The sequence below is a fragment of the Rhipicephalus microplus genome, chromosome 10 (genome assembly GCF_043290135.1).
Source record: "Rhipicephalus microplus isolate Deutch F79 chromosome 10, USDA_Rmic, whole genome shotgun sequence".
Lineage (NCBI taxonomy): Eukaryota > Metazoa > Arthropoda > Arachnida > Ixodida > Ixodidae > Rhipicephalus > Rhipicephalus microplus.
The window spans coordinates 52,093,819-52,110,488 of record NC_134709.1 but is presented as its reverse complement, the minus strand read 5'-3'; the positions used below and the strand labels follow the sequence as shown (position 1 = coordinate 52,110,488).

At 48.9% G+C, this 16,670-nt stretch overlaps 2 protein-coding genes across 4 annotated transcripts in view; one reads left to right on the top strand and one right to left on the bottom strand.

Moving 5' to 3' along the window:
• mmy (UDP-N-acetylglucosamine pyrophosphorylase mmy) overlaps window positions 1-16,670 on the bottom strand; it is a 91,148-nt gene that overhangs the window by 48,002 nt on the left and 26,476 nt on the right. The window lies entirely within an intron of this gene.
• The window catches only part of Cdc50 (cell cycle control protein 50A), a 69,253-nt gene continuing 67,009 nt past the window's right edge, over window positions 14,427-16,670 (top strand). The window contains exon 1 of one of the 2 annotated variants that reach the window (XM_075875651.1): window positions 14,427-14,579. In XM_075875651.1, the coding sequence (XP_075731766.1) occupies window positions 14,488-14,579 (92 nt within the window). In that variant the 5' untranslated portion in view covers window positions 14,427-14,487. The remainder of the gene's footprint in view (window positions 14,580-16,670) is intronic. The other variant, XM_037432156.2, reaches the window with a different exon arrangement.

Below are 16,670 nucleotides of genomic sequence, written 5' to 3'. Positions count from 1 at the left end.
TGTTATTAACATGCACTCTTAGCTCTGTTCTTCAGAAGGGGTAAATGCATATTGTGCCTCTTACCGGTCCACACCTCATGCGCTGAAAAGGAAAACAGACAGACAGACAGACAGACAGACAGATAGATAGATAGATAGATAGATAGATAGACAGACAGACAGACAGACAGACAGACAGATAGATAGATAGATAGATAGATAGATAGATAGATAGATAGATAGATAGATAGATAGATAGATAGATAGATAGATAGATAGATTGTGGGGTTTAACGTCCCAGAACCACCATATGATTATGAGAGACGCCGTAGTAAAGGGCTCCGGAAATTTAGACCACCTGGGGTTCTTTAACGTGCACTCAAATCAGAGCACACGTGTTGACAGCATCTTCGCCTCCATCGGAAATGCAGCCGCCGCAGCCGGGATTTGAACCCGCGACCTGCGGGTCAGCAGCCGAGTACCTTAGCCACTAGACCACCGCGGCGGGGCAAAAGAAAAGAGGATAAGAGGGGAAAGAATTGGAAGCAAACGGCCATGCGAGCGACACAATGGGCAACTCAAATGACCCCGGGTGTGGTAATCCAGGAGTGTCGCGACCACACCCGAATTGCCGTTACTTTTCTCGTTTATGTTTTTTTTTCGCGCTGTCGCATACACGGTGCAAGGTATACTACGCGAGCTCACAATACCGTTGGCGACCGTCGGCCTTTCAAGGTAACCGCTCTGTCCTCGCTGATAAGATCGTGCCGTTAAGAAACATGCACGCCGGGAAGGAACCCTTCGAAGACGGCGCCACATACAGTGGCGTTGCAAAGAAGAAAACGGAGAGAGAAAAAAAAGTAAGCAGCCATCGCTGTCTTTTGAACAGATTGCATTGATCCACATGACGAACTTGGGGTGAAGTAGAAGCTCTTGCCGTGTATTTCGTCGGTATTTCCGAATGCCAAATCATTCTATTAACACATGTACATAAGCATCAAGCCAGGTCCTTAGCCAAATGTGGTACCTATAGCCCCCCGCCTATCCTGACTTAGGATGGAAAAGGGTGTTTTACCGAGAACAAATAATAAAAAAAAAGTTATTTCAAAGCCGCGAACAACACACACCCCCTACCCCCGGATAAAAAATTGTTACGGGCCTGCATCGAGCTCTGTCTTAAAAAGAGAGATGTCATGACGTCACAAATTTCGGCGATCCGTGACAACACAAAGTGACGTTATGCGACATTAAGGTTATATAATTTTCGGTACGTCGACGCAACACGCACATTCGCTTGATCATCACGTGACTTCCGATCCTTCGTTACGTGTCGCGAAGCACAGCCAGGTCTGGGTCGGGAAATGTCAAAAATTGATTGAGTTGTGAAATACATGGGGCTGCCGCCCTAATTGAGTCATCATGGTTCAAATATGTAAGTTGAAATGGAAGACAATGTCAATATGGTATTATCATCGTCAGGCTATGTTATGCCCATATTGCAGCACGAAGACGTCTCCCAGTGATTTCCAACCACCCTCTCTTTGTTACACACAGGCTTACTTCATTTGATGCCGGAGATTTTTTTTTATTTCCTCTACACAAGCCCAGCGTGCGCGCGTCTGAGCTGCGAACAACTGTTTTTTTTTTCGATAATACGAAGGTATCCATCATGATCTCGGAAGTTCGAATAGGAAAAAGAAATGATAAACAAAAAAAACTCGCACTTCTTGTATCACAAAAACAAATAAAAAAAGTGCCGCCATATCCACGAAGTGAATGATGATGAGTGGGCGAAGCTCCGGAGGTAAACCTGGTAAACCATGAATCCTCTGTACATTTTGCCCACTCGATTTTATTACATCGCTCCCCCTAGCGTACGTCGCCGCACTAAATCGAAAGATTGCCTTCAACCAATGACACGCGCCATATGTGACATCATTCCTATTTTATAAGATCTCGTGTCTTTCATCAACTACAAGTACCGCTTTCTAGTTTGTAACATCTTGCATCTTTTCATCATCAGCTACAAGTACCACCATCTAGTAAACACTACAAGAACTAAACGAAAGGTGGCTACATACAGGAGACGGTACCGCCATCTAGTGAACACTGCAAGAACTAAACTAGAGGTGGCTACATACAGGGGACGGTACCGCCATCTAGTGAACACTGCAAGAACTAAACTAGAGGTGGCTACATACAGGGGACGCACAGCCCACGCCCTAAGGAGCTTCGCCCCTAAAAAACGAGAGCACATTACACTTGCGCTCGTAGCGGACACGCTGCAGAAATACACCTAGCGCTCTTTCCTCTCGCCTGTGAACAGGCATGCCAAGTAAAACAGCAAACGTGGTTGTCACCTGAATATCCTCTCTCGAGAAACCATAGAGAAATATAGTTTTATGTTCAATGATTGGTAACGTAGCGAGCGCTCTCTCTTTCTTTCTCTCTCTCTCGATTTGGTGTCGGTCAATGGCATATTTACAACAAAATATCGCGTTTAGAGTTTCGGGCACTCGCGAATAATGGCAGTATCTAGACGTTTCACGCGCCGAAACCACGATATGACCATACAGCACGCCACAGTGGAGGGAGGGCTTCGAAAATTTGGACCGCCTGGAGTTCGCTTTAGCGTATACACCGGCATTGAACGGCATACACGGGCGTCTATACCATTTCGCCTCTATCGAAATGCGTGCGACCGCCGCGACTGGAATCGAACCTACAACCTTCGTGTAAACAGCTGACGATCGTAACGATCACACCACCACGGCGGACATTTTACTAAGAGGCCCAAACTCGCGTTGCACAGACCATAGGCTTACTTCAGCTCACTTAAAAAAAGTACAGGTGGCTTCTTTCGGTTAGTCCTCAGTTAATTGCGCATATGACTCCCTTAGGGGAGAACATTAACTCCCTTGTGGGTCACACGACTCTCAGAAGAGTTCAATGATCTCCGAAGAGACCGCCTGAAAGTCAGGAATCGGAGGTGGTGGTAGGTGGTAAAAAACATTTATTTCAGAAAAAGTTTACTAGAGAGTGCCGACGTGGCCCATCGGCGTGCTAGAGTGGCAAGACCCTATTCCGGGACGCCAGTGGAGCTGGAAGCTGCCCGTGCGCGCTCCACCAAGGAGCGTTGTGCAGCCAAGGTAGAGCAGCCGAGCAGGTGCTCCTCCCAAGCCTCTCTAGTTGGGATAGGAAAAGGGGATGAGAAAGGGACGGGATTAACTGGGCACGATGCTACGACGTGATATGTGTCGGCGAGCACATGACAGGTCGAGCAGGTGCCATTGATTTCCGGCAAAAAGTGCGTGGCGACCGCCGGACTAATAAAAGTGTTCGTCTGCAGGCGGCGTAGCAGTCGTTCGTCCGCTTTCTCCAAACCGCGTGCGGGGTCCGGGTAGAGGCGGCGCGAAGCCCGGTAATAAGCCAAAATTTCGCGAAAGCGCGTCAGGTTGGTATTGCCAGATTCCGTCTAGGGACATGGAGGGGCAACGGCCCGGACAGAAGAAGCGCGGGCAGCGGCATTTGCCGCCTCGTTGCCGGGCAGGCCCGAGTGGCCTGGGGTCCACACTATACGAATGGGATGAGGGTTAAAGCGCCAAGAGGCTGCCTGTAGTAGGCTAGCCGCCAGCGGAGCAATGGAACCCTGAAGGTACTGAGAACAGGCCGAGCGCGAGTCCGTCAGGATGGTGCGTGAGGCAGGGTGAGAGGCGGCCAAAGCTATGGCAACCTCTTCAGCGTGCGTTACTGTGTCTGCTCGAAAGGAGAGGCCATCTACGTGTTTGCCCTCTGTAATCACGGCAGCCGTGAAGTGACCCGAGGGGGAGGGACCCGAGACGTCCACGTAGAAAACACCAGGACGATCGGAGTGTCGCGTATGAAGGGCCGCGGCGCGTGCTAGCCTACGGCCAGGATGGAGGTCAGGGTTCATATTACGGGGTAGAGGTTCCACCCATAGCTTTTGACGCCAGAGCTCTGGTATCGGCTGCAGAGGGTCTTGGTCAGATATCGGGTTAAGGCCAAGTCTGTGTAGAAGACGGCGCCCTGAAGGCGTCTGCGACAGTCGATTGATTTGGTTAACGCGATGAGCTTCGCGCATCTCTGCAAAGGTGTTGTGTACCCCCAGAGCCGTGAATCGGCTGTTGGAAGTTGCAATAGGTAGGTCCAGAGCGCCAAGGCGTAGAGGACGCGACTGGTCACAAACGCGTGGGCCAATCGGAGGGACTGAGACCCGCGGAGGCCGCCGCGCTTGGTAGAAACTCGCCGTATCATGCGGCTCACCTGTTCGCTGGTGCGTCTGAGGCCTGATATTGTGCCCTTTGGATCCAAGGACGATGTGAGGTGAAGGCCAAGAACCCGAATATTTTGCACTGACGGGACGGGCCCGGACGGAAGAAAAATTTGAGGCGGCGGTAGCGGAGAGACTGAAAGAAGAGCCGATTTAGCTGGAGAGCACTCCAGGCCGCATGAACCTGCATAGGTGTCCACCAGAAGGGCAGCCTTTTGCAGGCGTTCTTCGATTTGCGCTAAGGAGCCGGTGTTGGTCCAAATTGTGATATCGTCCGCATATAGTGCGTGTTGTATTCCCTCGACCTCGCTTAGAAGAGAGGGGAGGTTCATCATCGCCAGGTTAAAAAGCAGAGGAGACAGGACTGCCCCTTGAGGTGTACCCCGCGTGCCTAATAAGTACGGGCCGTGTTCGGTAGAATTAAGGCGAATGAAGGCGGTGCGGTGTGATAGAAAGGCGCGAATGTAGTTGAAAGTCTTCTGCCCGCAGTTTGTGGTAGACAGGTTAGTGAGTATAGTGCTGTGTTTGACGTTGTCGAACGCCCCGCGGAGATCGAGAGCGAGCACGGCTTTATCGTTATGGCGCATAGTAGTCGGCTCTATGATATCGTGTTGAAGCTGGAGCAGGACGTCCTGCGCCGACAGATGCGGGCGAAAGCCAAACATCGTGTCGGCAAAGGTGCTCCTGGCCTCCAAGTAGGCTGAAAGAATCGGAGGTCCACTTTGATCAGAAGTATACGCAATTGTGAACCCGGTAGGCCCTTGCGATCAGAGCTGTAGGCCATTGTGAAAGGTACATCACTCTATTTTGTACTTCTTTTTCATCAATTTTAAGCACGTCTCCCGGACTTTCCTAACGGGTGAAAGGGAAAGGGGAAGGGCTGTGATAAAAACCTTAGCCCCCATCCCATCGTTATGGGTAAACCCTACACACGCCGATGTTCCTGAGTTTACGGATCTGGTTGTTACTGCAACACCGCGGATGGCTCGTCTCAAAGGATCTCGTCTCAAAGGATATACTCAATCAAGCTAAATGCCAACCAAAACCATCAAAGATGTCCTGCGTAACGAGTTGCAACCGTCTGTGAGGCGTGGACAGCCAGCCGCGTGACGGTAGTCACGACGCCTTCTGCTATAACGCCGATCGTCTCGTTATAACGAAGAAGCGCGCAAAACAGCCAGCGCGCCGACTCAGCGGGCGCATAGCACACGACAAGCAGCATAATCAAGCACATGCTCTGCATTCTTTGAGCAGCGTCTACTGCTCATAGACAAGCCTTGACAGGGTATAATCACGATGCTTTTCGATATATTCGTTACCACGTTGTAAGAAATCACTCGCCGGCTAGCAGTGAACGAATCGCTCACCGTCTCGCCGTGAAATGCACTTACAGGCCGCACAGTCAAAAGACATCCAACCGCTTCCGACTCATCAACAGAAGCGACAAGGTAGTCACGACGCATTTCACTATTTCGTTATAACGCTTGTTTTGTTATAACGGTTATTTAGTTATAACGAATCGTCCGCACACGCGCGCCGGGCAGCCGAGCTCCGGCGGGTCGGTGAGCGTGCACGCACGCATAATCGAACGTGAGCGCCACATGCGATTAGCGGACAAGCTGCCGGTGGGTGGGTAGTGTCACGGCGGTTTTTCCCTCCATTGGCGATTTTGTTATAACGAACTACTTGCAGGCACACGGGCAAGGGAGTTAGTAGATTATCAGATATCGCCTCAGACAGCCCTATAACCAAAAGACCGGCCTGCGTAACCTTCCAACCCCCTTTAAGCCCTATACAACGAGAAGCTGTCACGAGTTGAAATCACAGCCATGACGCCACACGCCGGTATATCGGTCATCTCTTTATAACGAATCAAGCGGTCAAAACAGTTTGATTCCGCGCTATCATTACATTCAAAAGCGTCTGCATTCTTTTCTCTTTCAACCAACAGACACACAACAGCCGTGAGGTTATGAGGCAGCCGCTACGACGCTTTCTCGGCATGTCGATCAATCTCGTTATAACGAATTACCGCGCCAACGTATGCAGTATCACGATCTCGCTCCCGCACGCGCGCAATTTCGTACCCGCCTCATCGGTATAGACGCCTATGAGCGCTCTGTGCTCTATCCACTTTCGCAGCGCCAACAATGAGCAAAAAAAAAACGCGTCTCTTTGTTTCCTCTCTCACGACGTCTCCATTATTTTGCTGCTTTTTCGTTGCCTGCCTACAAAACGTGAGCGTGCTGCATGCATATATAAACACCCGCGTGCACAAGCCGCTTCCGTGTCTGGATCGAGAGAAATTATTCATGCATGCCAGCAGGGCTGCCATGCTTCCATTCGGGCTGCACGAGACTGCCGCCTTGACGAGAACCGTGCGAGAAAATTAAACGCGAGAACTGGTTCTTCCACATACACAGAGACGCGCGCCTGCAGCCGCTCCAGACACGACACAGCTTTTTCGCGCGTTTTTTCTTTCCCATCTAGATGAAGGCGAGCCGAAAGCTTTGTACCTGGTTGTATAAGTTCGCGTAGACGCGATGTCAACCGCATTCCAGATGCGAGCCTGCTCAAGAACTCGTCGGTGCTGTGGAGGACGAACCACAGTGCAAATGTGAGAGAAACCAGTCTTTCCTAACAGAGCCGGTCTACATGATGCGTACCGGTCGTCCCACGTTTCACTTGTGCCAAAACTTTTAAAGGATGCAACCGCCAACGTAAGCCACGGATAGAGTCAAGGCAAGGTTGTGGCTGTCGCTTGAACAAGGTCGACCTTTTTTTTTTGTTTTTAATTTCGGCTAATTCCACAAGTACATCATTAACGCCACGCGAAGCCAGCAGCCAGCACGGTTATTCGAGCACCCCCCCCCCCCCTTTCTCTCTCTCTCTCTCTTTTTTGAGTCCCGCGAGTTTTATTTCAAGCATGAAAAAAAAAGAAGAGCAAGAAGCATGTAATGTGGCAAGGTAAAATTGGATCGATAGCTTTTCAGAACGACCTGCATTTTTTTTTACTTTTTGGCTTACGCCGTTTCTCTGCGCATAAATTAACTGAAGTTGATTGCTTAATCATACAGTAGGTAATTAGACAAACGCGAGTAGTGTGCTTCAAGTAGTGTGCCTCCAAGGTAAACGATATATAGCGCGGTCGCGTGCAGACGCCTCTGTACTGTGCGATGTCACTGCACGTTAAAGAGCCCTATATATGTGGTCGAAATTTTTGGAGCCCTCCACTACGGCATCTCTCAATCACATCACAGTTTTGGCACGGTAAATGCAAGCTATTAATACTATTATCATCACCATCATTATCAAGCCCTCCCCCCCCCCTCACACACACACACACAGGCAACAAAAGTTAATAGAACAAGAATTCCCTATCAATGAGCGTCAATTCCTCCTGTAGCAGAGTAACTTATTGTTAACAAGAAGTTACTTTGCAATATACACAGACTCTAAGACGGCGGCACGAACGTTCGCGGCTGGCCTAGTAGCTAGAAGCACAGGAAAACTCACCGTCAACGCAATAAGAGAGTACGAGAGCAAAGAAACCCTTGTTAAGGAAGAGAAAGCTCAAATCTACGTATCCTGGTTCCCAGCCCACATGGGACAGTTAACGGGACTCGACCACTGCAATCCCAACGAAGAGGTCAACCGCCTGGTGCGTGAGCTCACACGCCGCGCCGCGGACAACGACCCCTCGATGAGTGAGCGGTACGAGAATCTCTGCAGCCAGGACAAAGCACTCACATATCACGAGATCACTTCACATTACCGGGGACAAAGACGTGCCTTCTCAGCACCGCACCCAAAACTTAACAAAGCACAAGCTCTAACTCTCAGTAGATTGCAAACACGTACGTACATAACACCATCCACCTTACACAGAGTCGACCCCGACACACCACCCACATGCTCCCTTTGCAACCATCCCTATTGCAATTTTGAACACATGCTCTGGCTGTGCCCTACCCACAGCGCAGCACAACTGAATACCCAAGAGGCTTGGCAGGAAGCCCTCAAGAGCAATCAATACAAGCTGCAACTACAGGCGGTCCAGAGGGCCCGGGACATCGCTACAAGCCTTCGGCTGCCAGCGACATCCTGGATGGAGCCTCCAGGTTGAATTAAGGGTCGGAATGGCCCTTTTTCGGCCTCCTCAGGATATGTTTAAATAAAGTCAATCTCTCTCTCTCTTTCTTGTTAACAAGAGACGCGTGGATGATGAAAGTTGTACGGGCCACAAATGTTTGAATGCGGCTTTAGAAATGACATCACAGCCATAACCTGTCCTTCCACATTTTTTTACCACATTAACAGATTACTTTACAATGTATTAAAACATGGCTTTTATTTTTCACATATGTGGATCCACCCCTTTTGTAATACCCCTTAAGTGGGGTCTTCAAAGATTAAAAATGAAATGAAATAAAATGAAACACGTGCGCTCCCAATGTATCGCGTCATTCCATCTTTCTCTAAAACATGCGTCTCGTACATTTAGTGGACGACTTCAAATGTGTATAAAGCGTAGAGGGTATTAAAAAACGATAGAAAAATCGAATTTTGAATGCCTCGTATCCGTGTGCTCTTATAGCTGGCGCTTACATTTAATTCCCGGTTATTTTTAAGTGATGATGAAGTACCTAACGCAACTGCGCCCTATATTGCACGAAAGGGGGTGTTTTGGCGATGTCACATTGTCAGACCCCCCACCCCACCCCTACGTTTTGCCGTAAGGCCCACTTTTTAACACGGACAACAGGGATAAGAAGTCGTGTCGTGTCCTTTTTATCCCCGTTGTCCATGTTAAAAATTGCGCAACTTGATCTTACGGTAAAATGATCAGTCGGGACCTTAGCCCAGCTCTTAATCCTATTGACCCTCCTACGTGCTAACTCTACTCCGAATAAAGAGTAACATTTTTCCGAAGACTCACACACACACTTTACCCCAACAAAGAATCGTCTTCTACCTCACATTAGGGTATCTTCAAAAACACCGGGACCGCTTTTTCGTCAACAAAGCCACGTCACTGATAATACGCACGCGTGGTCCCTCACAATAATTGTTACTAAAAGAAAAGAAATAAAATGGCCTGAGACACTAGGCTGAGATATCATAAACTGTTCTTGAAGCTGATAAGCCTCATATAAAAACCGCGTGAAAAGATCGGGTTACCTTGACGGCTGAAGACATTTGCAGAAGATAAAAGTCCTTATATAGGATGGCATGCACTGACGTCACCGAAGCAGCCACGTGGAAGCACCAATCAACGCGAACTTCGTGGTGTCACGCTAGAGCATTCATCGCATGCCGGTTCCTTCGTTATTCGTGTCACAGAGGCCCAACAACGTTCTAGCGACGTCGTTATCGCACTGAATCAGTTAAATCGTCGCGTGACCATATACACTACCTTGAAGTCATCTAAGCTGTCATGTTTGGTTGGTTGCCATGTGGGGTTAAACATCCCGAAACCCCCAAATGATTACGAGAGACACCGTATATGTGGAGGGCTCCGGAAATTCCGACCAACTGGGGTTCTTTAACGTGCACCCAAATACGAGCACATGGGCCTACATCATTTTCGCCTCCATCGAAAATGCAGGCGCTGCAGCCGGGATTCGATCCCGCGACCTGCGGGTCAGCAGCCGAGTACCTTAGACACTGGACCACCAGGACGGGGCAAGCTGCCATGTTTGGAGCCGTGTGCATCCAGGACGTCATGTGCAAGTTAGCAATAGCACTACTCAATATAATAATAATAATAATAATAATAATAATAATAATAATAATAATAATAATAATAATAATATGAGTGGTTTTGCGTCCCAAAACCACACTATGATTATTATTGACGCCGTAAAGTGGAGAGCTCCGGAAATTTCGAACATCCGGTGTGTTAACGTGCATGACGTCCCATGGCACACGGGCGTCTACCATTTAATTTCCATCGAAATACGACCAGTGCAGCCGTGTCGAACCCGCGACCTCCGGTTCAGCAGCCGTGCACCCGATAGCCACTGTATACCACCGAAGAGGACGCTCATCAATATCTCTACTTGTTTACATGACACACATATATATGTTCCTCTCGAAATAACGTAATGAGACACGAAGCCACACCAAGCCACACGGAGCCGCAAAACACATTCAAGGTTAGAGGGTGGCGAAGCGCGCAATCGGAGGAAGTGTCGCCGCGTTATCACCGAACACGTCGTATACATTAAACTCGGCTATGAGCATTAAAGAGCGCCGCTTATCTGTGCGCAGCACATCACGCGCGCATACCCTTATCATCCGCCTGCCATGCGAGGTTCATCGTTCATGCAAACAAGGATATGCATATATAAAAGGAAGGCACACGCCATCTGTGAGGCCGCCATTTTGTTCACTGTGTGTCCTGCATTTTTCTGCTGCGTGTGTAGGGTATATATACATATATGCAAACCTTTGCGGATCTACATTGGTAGGGTTGTCTTTCAGTAGACTGTATATGTATTAACGGCGGAGCTGTTTCAGCGCGCCGTCGCTTCGCGACGGGTTCACAAAAAATAATCACTTTCATTAAACGGCGCGAGCTCTCTTTAACCTCTTCCGTATACCGCATGCTCCGCTCCCAGAACACGCGCGCCGATTAGTCCGGCATGGATTGCAATGAATGTCATAAGCGCGAAAACAAGTACAGAGAGAGGGAGAAAAAAAAAGCTAGAAAGATAAACAATTCTTTTGGCAAAAAGAAAAAGAGAAGAAACGAACCTAAGTGTCCAGGACGCGAGAGCAAGCAAAGTAACCACTCGGCTACACAGACATGCTTGCAGAGCATAGCTTTCTATAGTTTAGTATACTGTAGTGTAGTAAATTGTAGCAAGAGACTGGTGAAGAGAAAGGCGCGTAAAGAGAAATGTGAAATCGAGGAAGAAAGAGTAAGGCATAGCTTAATAAAATTAGAAGCGAAAGAGAGAACTAGAAAGAAAAAAATAGAGAGGGAGACCTGAATACGCAGAAATAAACAGCAAAAATACTTTAAAAACAGAGAAAAGCGCAAGAAAGGAAAAACAAGGAAAGCTGAAGAAAGACATCTAAAAAGGAACAAAACAGGCCGCCCAGTTCCGCATTTACTTCACGCTTGGTACTACTAATACAAAGCTGCATTTTTTTTTATTGCGATAGCAATTATATGAGAAATCTCAGCGGTATTTTGCCGCCGGCGTCGACATCGGTGTCGTCGTCACTCGCCGTATATGTATACGTGTCTATATATATGAAAACGCAAGAAAAAATCATTCACAAAAAGACTCCGGCGCGCGGAATCGAACGTGGGACCAATGAATCACGAGTGCTAGGCCGGCGTTAACCACTGAGCCACGAAGGACCACCTCATTCAACGTTCAAACGGCAAGCTATATCTATCACTTACTGCTGGTGACGGGCATCTCGGGTGGAACTATCGTGTTTTCAGCATCACCAGCGAGATGGCGCAATGAGCGCGCGTCGCCACATGGTCACGGTGCGGCGGCGCGCGCTCTCATATCCCACGCGTGGTTTGCCCCGCGGAGAGAGAGCTGTGAGGACGCTAGCGTGCGCGCTTATCTCACGGTGGGAACAATCGTAAGTCTTGGCTGGCCTTGAGCTTTCACCGGAACGATTCTATTGTAGTTACCGGGCGCACAAAGATCACTGCAATCATTGCAGTCTCTATTTGTGAAAAGGGCGCGCTTTTCAGACGAAGCGAAGTAACAACTTAGACGCTTATTTGCGTTTATCTGTACCCGTGAGTATGTCACGTGCGTCATTGTGCGCGAGAAACGTGGAGCACATTTCGATCTGCTTGCCGTTCTGCGCATGGCCTTCCGATTTGTTGCTGTCGCGTTCATTGCTACGCCCCTGCGGTATATGTGACTTTTTATGCGCACTAAAATGCACTCTCTGGTGTGTATTTTTCATCGTGGTAGCGAAAAATAATCTAACGTGCCCCTTCTCAACCTCAAAGGTACACTAAAAGCATAAACGAGGGCGCAGGGCTCTCCACACGGTGTAATAATGCTTTTTTACAGCGTGGTTCTCCTTTATAAAGTTGAGAAGGGAGGGGGCGAAAGTCATGTTTCACTGCCCGTCGCACGTCCTGTCGTTACAATCCATGGACGGTCAGCATGACGCGATATTTTTGATGGAAACGTAGCGCACAGCTCGTTTTCGAGTGAAAACAAAACAACAGTGAGTCAGTTGACAGTTGTGTGAAACTGAAAGGTGCTCCAAAGGTCGCAAATGTTTTTTTTTCGAGCGTGTTAGGAAGTATGAGAGCGGCAGGGGTGGTTTTACGCGTTGTATTTTTATTAAGTGCAATAAAGTTACGTTCCATCTCTTCCTTCTACATTATTTAGTCTTGGGGGGGGGGGGGGCGGAGCCGCGCACGCTTTGGAAGCAGCCTCTCCCACGTGGGCACTGCCCCTAGGAAGTTAGCTTAGAAAATCAATCAATCGATCGATCGATCGATCATTCAATCAACCAATGCAACTTATTTTCATAAAAATAATGGCGAAAATATAAGGACTATTTCAACCGATAGCCTAAAGTGGCTAGTGGCCGGTGGACTACAATGTTTAACAACAAATGTAGTACACATTCTTTGTTATACATTATTACACAAAAAAAAACAAAAACTGTCATACAAAGTGAAGCAATACGGAGACGCGAGCTAGTTGGTACTGATCACGAATGGTGTAAAAGTAGCGCAAAAATACTAAGACAAGAAAGTGAACACCACAAGCGTTAACGGTGTTCACTTTTTTTTTTTTTGTCTTCATACAGCGCTTACGTATTCACTTTCTTGGCTCCATCTTTCTGCGCCACTTTTAAGCCATTGTGGATCATATAAATACAGCCAATGAACGAGACATGACGAATTCCAGTAGCGCATGGTCGCAAATGCATCCAAAACTACAGACAAGCACCTGAGGTATATCGCTGCAGAAATTTTGCTCTAGTAACTTTCGCGGGAAACGCGGCTCGCCATCGCTCATGCGGCGCGATGTGCATCGAGCAGCGGCGGGTATATACCACGTGTATACAGCGGCCCCATTCACCGCTCACGCGACAACCTCGAACGGCGGCCAAGTGAGACGAACGAACGGACGTCGCGCCGTCTCGAATTAAACAGGAAAGGCGGGTATACACTTCTGCGGCGTCGCGAAAGGGTGCCCGGCCGCACCGCTCGCGCAATAAACACACACACACACACTCACAAATACACAGAAATCATAGAAGCCGTGGAGTGGTTAAGGGATCCTTCCGCGGAATCAGCGCCACAGGTGTCCCGAACGGAGAACGCGAGACGCGCTCGAGCCGAGAACATAATACGCGCAGCGGGTGCCTTGACAGGAGCGGTTGATTTACGCAGTTGCGTGCAGCGCGCGACTCCAAGCGGAGGCCGCAGCGCGCTCGCGCCATTCACAAATACCGTATCACTCCGCCCCTCGATTCGAACGAAAAGACCGACGAAAAAAATCCCGCAAAAGTCTGTCTTTTTAAAAGCACATTGTGAGCCAACTTTAGCCTTTTTTTTTTTTTGGAAAAGGCGCCCGCTAAGCGCACTAACACGGAAATTCAATTTAATTTTTCACCGTGCAGGGACTACATTCCGCCGCGGTGGAGACTGAAGCCCGCCGGCTCGACGACGTAGTTTTAGAGACACCCGCGCACGCAACGAACGCTGGGAGCCGCACACACGTGTCCGTCATTCGCCTCCAATCTCGGATAAAACAGTAGGGTGCAATTCCGCAAGTGGCGTCCGCTTGCGCGTCGGCTATAGGTCCAAAAAAAAAAAAAAAAACGACAGACACGAAAACGGCCGCTGCAGCGTCTGCATTCCGGAGCGTGCGCGGCCGCTGCACGCAACTGTCGCGGCGACGTGTGTACACTGCGTGCCGGCAGCGGTCAGGCTGCAAGCAGCTCTCACTCGAGCTAGCCGCAGCAACGGCTGCAGACTTATCGCAGATTCGTGCACCCCGTAGATAGCTGTAGTACAGTAGTAAAATGTAACAACGCTAGGAGAAGCGAGGGAGAGAAAAAAAAGAGTGCAGTTTACAAGCGTGCAATAACACAGCCCCTCGCTTAAGCGGAACGACCCCCCATAACGGAAGATCGGACGCTGGCTGGTTGGAGACGCCCCTACAGTTTACCTCGCCTTTTCCTCCTCGCTCGTGGACCGAATAAGCATGCAGCGAGACTCGACGGACGACGAAAGCGACGAGTCACCGTCAAGACCGCTGTCGATCGTAGAGGAGGACGAAGAAGACGACGACATGACGTAAGCAGACGCCTTCTTCCATTTTTCTTTTTTTTTACGCGTTTTCTTGTTTACTTCCGCTTACTACTTCGGGCATATCCCTATATGCCCGCTGCCATTTAAGGAAGACCACGTGACAGCTAGTGTACGTATTTATCGATTGCGCGTCCATCTAATCAGGACAGCAGGCGAAGACAACACGCGATTACGTACAGCCCGTAAGCGAAACTTGCGAAACTTCCGTTGTGGGCTATATAGAGAAAGGGGACGCCCGATGGACTCCTGTAGAAGCTTACGGCGTTGAGCAAGCTTCGGGAATAGGCTGACGTCGAGTCAGTTAATCGCGATTTCGCCGCATTTACGAGGCGTACATATAGTCATTCTACCCTGCTCAAACTTGGTAGGGTAATCAGATACGGTCGAAGTTCAGTCGCCGTGGGTTATCAAGATGAAGTCGTTTTACGTGCGCAGTACCGCCAAGCTGTCAAGTTCATAGTGCGTCCTCAAAGTTCCAAATACTGACAGCGATATATGGCGCCGCTCTGAACGGCCGCTATCCGCTGAGTCTTTAGCCCGTTATTCTATCCTTCACTTCGGTTTTGTATGTTCGGGGATCGATACCCAGCACCTCCACCACTTGATAGTACGCGTTTAGCGTTGAGGCCCTAATGTGCCTATCAAGGAACTATAGCGCAGGCGAAGCGATCAGCGGTCCGAAAAACGGCTCGCAACGGGAAGGACGAGCACCAAAAACAGTCCTCCTCGCTGGCACTGCTGTCTGCGCGCGCTATCCGTTCTACAGCAGCTTGAAGGTCTACGGTTCACCCGACCTTTATTCTAAACCTTATCTAACCTAACAAAGCGGCAGTGGTTATGTGAACGCCAGACGCGGAAGCTCGCGCACTCTGGCCCGAAAATACACAAACAGTTAAGTTCGCTGAACGCATATGGGTCGCAAACGTCGCGCATCGTGTCAAAAACAACCTCCGCAAATTAATATTAATTTGCATATTGGTCGCACACCTGAGTGAGTGAGAATTTATTAGAAGGCAGAGAGCTCGGCCTGAGCTAGTTCGCTCTAGCCTGCTACTCTACACAGGGGATAAGGGAAAAGGGAAGGAAAGAGGGATGAAGGGTGATGATGGGGACAAGAAGAGGTGGTGCGTATGTACAGTAGCCACTTAGCATAGTACCCTACAGTCTAGTTTCTAGTCCAGTGCTTTTTATAAAGTCTAGAACAGCCTTTGTAGCAGTTTTTGACACTGTTTGGTCGTTCATTGCTGACAATATGTGGCTTTCACTTAATGGTGTTCGTCCAATGCTTGCCAACGTTGCAGTTAGCATTTTTTGTGTATGTATACACATGATTGTGCAGTGGAGTTCTGAATGGTTCCCCGTAATGGCTCCACGATATGCCACGTGCATGAAACTTGATTTGCGACGGAACGCGTCCGACACATCCAAACGACCCCAGAGATTCAAGCATTACACGTACAAGAAAACCTCACGATAACGAAGTCACATCTCGCACGCAGATACCTTTGCCATATCCGAAAATTCGTTATAAACGTGCGTTAAAAAAATGTATGAACCACCACAAACTCACTAGTTTACTGCGGTGTAACCGAAAATTCGTTATATGGAGATTCCCGCGGGAAGTTCCTGGAAACATTCATTCTAGTGTGCGTGCTAGCGGCTCCGAAGACATCGAATGACCACGTGTACGTGAACCAGCTCAAAATTGGGGCAGCACCGCACTAGTGCCACACCTGAATTAAGTGCGCGGCTGGGCTAGCCTGTTTTGTGTTCCCACGGCTGTTGCACATACCCATTCAGGGAGGATTGGCTACGTATAGTGACACTTCAATAGTAACTTCTAGAGTGCTTTCAATTCTTTCTCTGCTCTTTCTATCTTTTCGTTTCTGTTTATTTTCCTATATCTCTCTATATCATTCCCTTCTCTTTGTCTCTATCTCCCTATTTCACACCCCCTCTTTCTTTCGCTTTCCCTCACAAGATTTCCCTAATTCCACACATTGCCCGACCACGAGGACATCGAGCCGGATATCCATCATCGATTCTCACGTGCCACGGTAGTGTAGTGACTAAGGC